Here is a 10,718-nt window from a genome sequence, read left to right on the forward strand (position 1 = left end):
TCATCTTTTTGTAGTTCTTAAATATCGTCCAGATCATTAATAAAGCTGTAGCAGTATAGCCACGGTGTTTTACTTTTTACCTATGCAGGTTACAACATACAAATTACAATTAGGATGGTAGAAATAGTTGTTACAAATAGGCCAAGGAGTCGGAGTCGGAAGCATAAAAATTTGAGGAGTCGGAGTCGAAGGTTTTGTCTTCGACTCCCCAGCCCTGCCATTTACCCCTGATATATCTCTGTACTGCACACTGTCCAGCAAGAAAATATAGCAGACATATAAAGCAAGCATAATAAGCCTTAAATAAGCAATGTAAAGCATAAATTGAGACTTGTTTACCAGTGTTGAGGATGGTAGAGACAGTCTAAGGAAGCAAGTTCAAGTCTCTACCACTCTTTGCTGGTCAATCACCACTTAGTATGCCTTATTATGTCTTATCACATCAAGTTGCCCAGCACAAGAGGAACTATCACTGGGGGTGTATAGGCATGATAGTCACACTAAGTCAGAAATAATGAAAAACACGAAGTCAGAGACGCATAGTAAGTGTAAACAAGAGCAAAGATGGCGGGATTGAGTCAAAGGCAGTGCACACAGCTCTCTGGTGGCAAGAATTCGCACCACGCCAGCTCTGCCGATCATTGAATCTCCAGGGTATCAATTAAACTTGCATGGTATTTCCCCTTTAATGTAATCGTCATACGAATCAGAGGTCAACGGGACAATGGTTATCAAAGTTCACCTGTACTGTACTCGTCTACAATTGCAACAGCCCTAGCCCCTATAAAGAGGTGAAAAAAGAAAGCCATAACTGTCTGTATGCTGAGAGATTGCAATTCAAAAGTGTTGCACATTGCATGTGTTACCTGTTCAGTTCAGGGTCAGCAATGAAACAGGGATAATGACCACCTCATTTTATGCTGACTCACTGTGCCTATTGCTGCTATGAGGAGAGTTGTGGACTGTTTAACTTGTGGCATGTATATGCAAAGACTGACACATGTACAGTATCCCACTTTTGTAGCTAAGTGGTATGGGAATTGGAATGAATGTATCTTAGGATTTGAACACTGAATTTCTGAAGCTTTTATGGTTCTTGGAACAACCACAACACTAGAGCTGCCACTGATCCATAGGACAATATAGCCTGCTGCTAGACTGTGCCAAAACATGGCATGGCAGGGGGTGTTTTAATCAACTTATTCATCTCACCAAAACATTTGTTAACTATCGGGTACTGTACCTATAAGACATAAAAATATATGTTCCCACTTTGCTCTCACCTCCGGTACTGAAGACAGAACTTGCTGAAGACGATCCCAATCAGTATTGGAGATACCAGATGATGCAGCCACATACTCCAGCACACTCTTGTTGTTCTCTCCAAATTCCTTCCATTCTTCAATGCTGTAGTGCTTATGGATGGTTGTGAAACACTTGTGCTAAATAGAGGTTCAAATATTTTAAGAAACTTTTTCTTTACTTGAACATTAGGTTAGTGTACTGGAATTCAATTTGTGTATCATTACCTTGCCTTTACTGTAGATACTGCTGAGAACGAAGTACAGTACAGTATTAGGTGCTTAGTTGTGTAAGGCCCCCAAGATCAGTAACCTTGCTTAAAGTTCTTGGAGATGGGGGGGAATACTCTCCAATTTTGACAAAGTATTGGCATTCTCTCAGTTAAGTCAGAATTTGTGAGGGTTTATCATATTTTTGAAGTTCTAGATGGTTTAACATATGTAGCCTTCAATTTACCCAGTATGTGTAATATTTAATGCCATGAAGTAACAATAAGAAAAATTTATGTTTCTTAAGAAGGGCCAGATACTCTCATACCTTAGCTAGGGTCTGGGCCATCTCAAAGGTGCCTACAGTGTCCATGTTGGCTGCTATGATTGGAATACCCGTCCATGTCACCTTTGAATTCCTGAAAATGATTGTCCTGTTTAGGTCAACCTGCAAGGACAGAAATAACAGTGAGATGGTATTATGAGAGCTGAAAGACAATGTTCTTATTATTGTTTAATGTTAACTCCACAATTAACATTATACAGTACAGTACTGCATTCAACAGGAATAAATGTTGTGACAAGTGCTAAGTAGTACAGTATGACTTTTTCATTTTAACACAAGGAAAACCTTAATCTATATTTATTGATAGGGTGACATGATATACAGGGTGATTCAGCAGAGTACATTAAATTGGAGGATACAATCCTTGGATAATTCTAGACCACAATTAATTTTTACTAAAAGATTAATTATACAAAGCCATGACTTGAACTTGAGAGGACTATGTCAAATTTCTTAATGGCTGGAATACTGTACAAGCAGAAACTAAGAAACACCTGAGGACTGACATATGGCATGAGTGACATCATTGTTTTATCGCCAAAGTCTGGGTTGACGGGTTTAAAAAAAAAGTCACTAGTGTCACCCCATTTGAAAATATGAAATAATACATATGGAAAAATACCTACCTTTTAGTATTCTACCCGACATTTTCCCTTTACTTTAAAGCCCTGGCCACTTTGAACAACCAATATTGTTAGCAATTGGGGTGTCAAGTCGGTTAAAATGCTCAAAAAATATACATTTCTGCCGGAAACGTAACAGAATATGGCATTTCTTTTCACCCCTTTTTCCCTATATACATAGAAATATGAAAATCCACGTTCGACCTAAAATGAATCGTTTCCAATTTCACTTTTAATTAACACGAATACTTACTTGGTCTTTGAATATTCCCATATTCTTTTAACTGTTTCATGGTTCGCACCTGGCCCATTCCTGAAGTTATATACACTGGTAATTTCCAGCCAGGTCTTGTTTTCGTGTGGATCGGACCCACATTTGTCTCCTTGTTGTTTATCACGTATTTCTTGTTATTGACCAAGTTAATAACAAGATATTTCTCCCTCTCTGTAATGCAAGTTGAGTGTACAAGCTTGTCATGTTGCCCGCAGCCTGAAAATGTATCAACCCCAACGTGACCTTAAATGAAACCCTATATTCAAGCAGGCGATCATCACGCCACAAATAAATTATAAACCAGTGAGCCTGGCCTGCATAGTGTGTAAAGTACTAGAGAGGATTATAAGAGATGCCATGATGGAACATTTACTATGAAACAACATTGTGAAGGGCTGCCAACACGGTTCTATTCCGGGACGCTCCTTTCTGACACAAACGGTACTGGAAGTTAGGACCCAAATTCTGGAACAGGGCGTTAATATCGACAATATACAGGTATACTTAGATTTTGACAATGCTTTCAACAGTGTACCCCATGAAAAGTATACTTGGCCCGTTGTTGTTTGTTTGTTTGTTTCATAAATGACATGCCGGAAGCTATGCACCCTTCTATACAAATGTTTGCGGACGAGGTCAAGTATTCAAGGAAATTACAAACCAAACAGACTGTGAAGAGCTACAGAAATATCTTTGTCAGCTTCAAGAGTGGTCGAAAAAATGGCTGCTAAGATTCTGTCAAGAAGTGTAAGAGGATGCACCTAGGTCGTACACACAGTAAAAGTATATTGACATTTCTTGAAAAAAATATATTAAAAAAAGCTATCACAGATCTTGTTGCTAAAGATCCAATGACTTTACCCCTCCTACAAGCAAAATATTCTTGTAGAGTTTTAAATAATCAATAATTCAAAATGTAAACTTACGTCACTATCCTTCATTCTATCTCAGTATTCCTTTGTTGACCCAAGACCTATGATCTATTGGGAAATGGATGATTCCTTATATCCCTTGGTAAAGCCGCGGTCACACGAGCGCTTTTATGGGCAATTAATTTGAAGCAAGAAATAACGTACAATCCGCATACTGTATTGCTTATTCCTTTGTCCACATGTTTGTTCCCTATTCCTTTATTCTCCGGTTAATGTCAGTACTCCACTCTCTCCCCTCCAACCCACCACACATCACCCCACCCTTGTTTCCCTCTCTGCATCCATTCCCTCCTCGCCCTTGCAGTTCTATCTCATTCTGGACATGTTTTTAGCGATTTCAAACAAGTACAAAATACTTTCCATTACAATGTAGTGCTGTATACTATATGCTTTTATAATTAAAATACAATCTCTACTAATGAAAAATTGTCTCCCTAAACTAACCCACATACAGGGAGCATGATAAAGAATGCTCCGGTAACTGCTCTGAAGTACCACACGAGTAGTCATAACACAAAGGTTACCCAGACAAGACACCTTCTTAAGAAAAGGATCACATTTGTAATGGGGGTGAGGACGGTAAAAGATGCTCAGTTTTTTTTAGGGGGGGGTGATTGGGGGGGGTTGGGGAGGGGGGTGCCACCTGTTATGGCGCCTTTACGTTAAGTACTCTTCTCTATGCGTGTAGTCGTAACCAAAGATCTTAATTTGGTTATTATAATAATTCAACAATATGATGCAGGTTGTGGGCTGATTGAGATGCCATACAAGAAACCGACAAGCGATCCAGTCGATGAAAGAGGGATGATACCGGTAGGTGCTTGTAACACATGGCGCCACAGCTTTCGCATCCTGTACAATGAAATATGTCTCATTTGTCAATACCATAACAATAATGGTTAGCGTGAGTACATAGTTACAACGTGTATTCAAGCAAGTAGTACATACACCTAACGTTTCACAATGATGCTCTAACCTTAACAATGATAAACCGTACATTCCTTGACCTAAAATGACTAGGGAGTTGAATTAAATAGGCTAGCTATAGGCCCATATACTCTAAGAATAAACTAATAATACACCTTCATATTAAAACAAACTACTGAACCTATGGAGGGTTATCAAATGGCAACCAGACAGAGAGCACAATATTATTGTCATTTGCCTCGAATATATATATATATATATATATATATATATATATATATATATATATATATATATATATATATATATATATATATATATATATATATATATAGTATGCAGAACAGTGATTGTTTTTTATTTCTTAAATTTTACAAATTGAGAATTTTTTTTCCCTTTTCATTAACCATGAGCTTCTATTTGTCAACAAACATATTTATTCCAGTGAATGTATCATATCACAAACTGGTGATATGTTGACACACTGAGTCGGTGTTGTTGCTCCGCCAGTGTGATAAGAATTATTAAGCTGGTGCGGTCAGCACTTCCCGAGGCTTGACTCAGGCCTGGACGACTGAAGAGTTCCTGCAGCCTCAGACACAAGGTTAAAAGTCAAATGGACCCCAGTAATATATTAAACTATACAAATGTAAAATTTTAAATTATAAACAAAACACAAACAGGCTACTGCTTATTTCTGTATCTCTTTGCTGTCATCACCCTGCACCTTTATCACATATACTGTACAGCATAGATGTAAAAAAAAATCGTCATCCTTGAAGCTGGTCAGGGTGTGTAGCTCCCGTGCAGCTGGTTGGGCCATGTAAGCTGGCCTGGTGCACGGAAGGAGTGCCTATATGGTTGGCGTGTTAACGTGGTGCTCTAGCTGACCTACTAGGGTTTTAGGGCCACATATCATGCGATCATCTGGTGCAACCGCTTTCCACAGTCAACACACCTATACCACCACCACCACCATATACTGTGTGTAGGTCTTTGTGTGTATATATATATATATATATATATATATATATATATATATATATATATATATATATATATATATATATATATATATATATATATATATACAGAAAGTCGATACTAATAACAAAGTTGATATGGCTGACTCAGCCAGTTGAGAGTCCCAGACCAGAGCATGATTACGAGGATACAAGCAGGATACAATGTTGGTGATCTCGTCGACAGTGTTGATGGTGTCGGCCCGAGGGGTGACGTCATCCTGGCCGGGCTTCACCATTATCTCACTTGTGCTTCCCTTTTCTCAAGCGAACCTCTACCATGAAGACTCACAATGACTTTCAATTCCTAGTGAACAGCTTAACCTTGATCTGAATGCACTCATCCTTTACGCAATGGGACGTTCATGTGCGACAACTGGTGTCAGTTGGGGCCCTGATGGGTATAAAATTCCTTCACACAATCTTACTGTTCAGGTTAAGGCTAGAAAGGGAAAGCAATTAATGAATTGGTGTACCCTCAAAAATTTTGCACATAATAAGGCATATATCTATAAATTATGACCATTGTAACTTTATCTAGCACAGTGGTTCTTAAACTGGGGAGCGCGAGCGGTCAGAGAGAAAAGTTTGGTCAGGAACTGAACGCGTCTTGTAAACGATTGTTCATCCTTCCCACTCTATAGTAACCAATGGTTGCATCAGGGGTGGGGGATTTAGGACTTATGCAGAGGGGGTGGGGGGTGGGGAGGCAAAAAAGTTTAAGAACCACTGATCTAGCAGATGCAGTGTAATACGAGTACAGCTTTGACACCTTCATAACCATCCGCACCTTCACTTCAGGGATCAACTTAACGCACAGAAACCAATGTGTGACAGACGGAAGGATAAACACGTTAAAAATAATATGCTGACAGAGTTTAAAAAGATTGTAGTAAAATCATGTATGCCAAATTCATCAAATAATGACTAACCTGTAGTGTATATTTTAGTCAATACATACTAATGTAAGTACAGTATATCTAAGTAGTAGAACAGTGTGTACAGTAAATAATGCTCTTGTTTACCGAAGTCGTGACCATTGGCCAAAACAAGTTCGTAAAAAATAATGAAGTTATCTATACAAGTACATATACACGAGTTATTACTTACCCAAAAATCACAAACACTATGCTGCCTTGATTAGTTTTTGATAGATACTGGTACTACAGGTAGTTCCTTTTGTTTCCGCATCGGTAGGGAGGTCAAGGGACGTTAAAGACCCAAGCATTGTTTGGTTACGTGCTGTAGAAAGACAACTTCGTGGAAGCCCGATAGAAGAATGTAAAAATTGAGGTTGGGAGTAGTACACTGCCCAGTCCTAACTGGATCATTTGCTTATATGGAAAGCGGAAAAAGTATCTTGCAGTTGTACATTTCGTTTTTCATTCAACAAGAAGTTAATACACGAGTATTTGCTAATTTACAGAGTTACACTTGATTACCATTTATGGTGAACCCGTATAATGAGGTTATTCTTACATGAATGTTAAAAAAAAAATCATTCAGCGAGACACATCGCCTGATCTGCGGGCATGAAAGTCTTTCGTGCAGTATGCATTCGCTTTAAGACTATATAAAATATTCGTTATTATCCTATCACTCATTTCTGACTATTTGATTTATAGCTGCTAAACCATGTTTTGGTTCATCAAAAGTTTTAATTCAATTAGTCTTTATAATCAGTCGTTCTCCTTTCTACATTAATTTTGTTGTCTTTATACAAAGGGAAACATTTAACCGAGGGGCGTAAACTCCGAATGTTTAAACAAATGGCCGATAGTCGACTCAGTACACAATGGCGTAGTTAAGTGAATCTTGGCATTTACTCTTTCTTATTACACAAAAGAAAGATGAAAAAAGATAAACACATAACTTGATGAGATGGAACCACAAAGACACAGCAACACTGAAGGGAATAACACACGCTATCAGTTGATGACGTGCAAGCATACCAACGTGTCAACAAGAGAGGTCCAGTAGGGTATATACCTTCATGCCCTTGAGTTGGACCACACGTCACCCCAGGATCCTCATTGAACAAATTTGTATCTTGCATCTTCTTGTCCCAGATTTTAACAGTTTTCAAGCACTTTCCCTTTATGCTCATGATATCACATCCATGTGACAATTGTCTTTACCCAATATTTTCCGAGATCAAGATTTTTGGATTATTTTACTCCTCAATTTCCCCCGAATGAACTCGTTCCTGGGTCCTGGGATCCTTGAGTGCTGAGCAATATAATTGATAAGTCTCCCAAGATTATGCCATGTTTAGTCTTAAGGACTCGTGTGGGGTGAAAAAATATGTAAGAGTATTCAAACAATTGACATAAAAAGGTGTCTGATTCAACACCCACAGGGCCGAACAGTGGTAACATCAACCAGTTCTTTTGGCTCTAGTACGACTTCTGCGAGAAGTAAAGATCCTGCTGTATGTTGCAACATTTTCAAAACTGTGCTGGAACAATGTATAGGAATTGATTATAACAAAAAGGTGTACCACATATAATTGAATGAACAGAGAAAAGCTATTCGTATGGGCTATCACCTATAGTGATTAAAATAATTTGTACTGGTGTACTACTGGTGGGGTCCCCACGAGGATCAGTACAGTACTGCATTACTGTGTTCGTCACAACCTACGTCATATCATGAACGATGAAGTATACTGGTGGTGAAAACTGACGATGGGTGCCATAAGCAGGATTGCCCGTAAGGAACAGTGTTAAAAATACTACCATGATCAACGACCAAGATTTCAGATCCTGACAAATGTGGGGTAACGTTACTGTAAGTTATAGTGGTGATGTAGGCTAAGTGAAACTTTACTTTCGCTGCAAAATAATAATTACTACAGACTTAGAGGGCCATGTGGACGGGTGAAGTAAACTGGTCTTTGCCACATATGCAACTGGTATGGTGCAACCTTGTAACAATGATGGTGTCGGAATAAGTTGATGGACTAAGCGGGAAGGAGTGAGAAACTATGTGCGAGACTGTGGGAGTAGATTTTACATTTATTTCAATCACTATGAAGTATGGTAACCTACTCACGTATTTTCATATCATAAGTAATCAATTACAGTAATATGAGAGTTTAACTAAAATTATTCACATCTGCAGATAAAATTATTTATTCTTTATGGGTCAGTCAGCAAGATGTGCACATTGGTTTTTTTAAGAAGTAGTAAAACAAACACCACCTTTATAAAGATCATGGCTAATGGTGTTACTGTCCCAACACCCATATTATTCGGAGTATTTTTTACTTTTGTTCCAAGGTCTAATTTACCAATCGGGACCACCGTTCATTACACTTGTCTAGTAACATGTGCAGCACTACTATAATTATGTTAACGGGAACCCGCTCTCAGTTGATCAACGAAATAAAGGTCACCATGATGAGCGGAACTAGTAGTTTTCTCGTTAAAATAACAGGGATTTCTTTATTTTCTGAAAATTGTTGCCGACTGATGAGAGGGATAACTGTGAGGTCTGCTAGTGGGCAGAAGTCTTAAGAACAGGCTCGACTTGACCTAGAGCACCTTGGGGTAAGAGATTACTGTATTGTAAATCAATAGATTTGCCTGCCTCGTGTAATTGGTTTTCTTGTAGTAGAGATCTAATGTTTCATTAAACCAGTTAACAAGACTGCCAGGGTATACTTATATTTCACAGTGACGGCAGGAAAGCGGGGAGCAGGTGATATGATGTGAAGTGTTCTGGTTGAATTGACAAATGATAAAATTTCAAGCTCACATATAATGCACAGCAACAAACACTGGTTCGGAGGTACTACGCAAGTAAGAAATACCCGCGACATATTTGCCTTGCAATATATTTTCTGTGAAGGATTACGAGCAGTAATTTTCGAGTCATATGATGCAGACGCACTAACCAATAAAGCTTTTCTGGAATAAAGGAAGCAAACGGTTGTATCCTAAGCCCAGAATGTGTGACGGAATCGAACACGACTACTCAGGTGGACCCCGATTTAATAGATTACGTCAACAAGACTTTTTCCTCATTTGATCAAGCTGCTTTGACTGTGTTTGATGCTCACCAAAAATATCCCCCCAAAAGTTCTGTTCATGAAAATAGCTTAACGCAATGTATAAGCCCTAGTATCGTGGGTCAAAAATTGGGTTCCAACACACGCATTGCTATTTTGGGTATATCGCCGCAGTGACTCGTCTAAATATCACGTATTTCGAGTAGTTCCGACGAATGACCATTCGATCAGCTTTACTTCATGGACTGGTGTATTTTTGTTGGAATATTCCAAGGAATGTATAATGGCCATCAATACATGTAGACAGAATAATTAATGGTTGAAAGAAACACCGGCAGCAGACGACACGACGCTCAGTCAGCTGATCACGACATTGTCTGCTGCAACAGTTTGTAATGAACAAATCATACTTGTAAATTTATACTTACTTCTGAACGGCTCTTCAAAGTAGATCTTTTGGGTCGCAGAAGGACATCCTTAAAGTCTAACTTAATATCATTATCTATACGTGGCATTGTGGTGCGTTTAAGTAAGAAGGAGAAGAGAGTGTCAAGGCCCGGTGTCACTTGCCTGGTGCTGAACCACGAGTGGCTGGCTGGTGGCAGCGAGGAGCAGTAGACTGTTGCCAGTATGCGAGTTATTTACTTCTTCGGGTGTACAGCATAGTGGTCAGTATTTTTCCTCCATCTCCTATAACAATATAAAATTTACAGGTTAATATAGAGTTTTATTCCATAGAGGGAATAATTAATTTAAGTGGATAGAGTAAGAATATAATGTGTTGTATAAATAAGGACACGAGACCTTCATTGTAAATTGAGAGAAAATGGGAATATAAAAATATTTTCTTTTGCAGGATTAAAGGTAAACTTGGATTTATGTGAATTTATATATCATGTCGCCTGAATTCCCAAGTAAATGAGAAAAATAAAGGCGATTCTTGGTATTAACACTTTGACTAGACATTAGATAGTAAACAAATATACAATACAAACGAATCTAATGATAGGTATAGTGTAATTAGTGATAACTCAGGTAGGGCCGGGATAAGAGTTTTTAATGCCCTAGGAC

General features: G+C 38.5%; 1 protein-coding gene across 1 annotated transcript; it reads right to left on the bottom strand.

Moving 5' to 3' along the window:
- Nucleotides 1-1,208: 1,208 nt before the first annotated feature.
- Nucleotides 1,209-10,246, bottom strand: LOC121878645 (GMP reductase 2-like). The gene is made up of 3 exons (XM_042384971.1): nucleotides 10,076-10,246; nucleotides 1,840-1,959; nucleotides 1,209-1,442 (listed from the first exon to the last, which is right to left on the bottom strand). Exons 1-3 carry the CDS (start codon nucleotides 10,160-10,162, stop codon nucleotides 1,224-1,226), a joined length of 426 nt encoding a protein of 141 aa, XP_042240905.1. The 5' UTR covers nucleotides 10,163-10,246; the 3' UTR covers nucleotides 1,209-1,223.
- Nucleotides 10,247-10,718: the final 472 nt, after the last annotated feature.

Source organism: Homarus americanus, unplaced genomic scaffold (genome assembly GCF_018991925.1).
Source record: "Homarus americanus isolate GMGI-L3 unplaced genomic scaffold, GMGI_Hamer_2.0 scaffold44246, whole genome shotgun sequence".
NCBI classification, from domain to species: Eukaryota; Metazoa; Arthropoda; class Malacostraca; order Decapoda; family Nephropidae; genus Homarus; species Homarus americanus.

Coding starts and splice junctions, on each gene's coding strand:
- LOC121878645 (XM_042384971.1), bottom strand. CDS start 10,162: ATGCCACGTATAGATAATGATATTAAGTTAGACTTTAAGGATGTCCTT. Junction 1,960..10,075: donor CTTTGAAGAGCCGTTCAGAA/GTAAGTATAAAT, acceptor CTGTCCTTGCAG/GTTGACCTAAACAGGACAAT. Junction 1,443..1,839: donor TGGCCCAGACCCTAGCTAAG/GTATGAGAGTAT, acceptor ACCTCTATTTAG/CACAAGTGTTTCACAACCAT.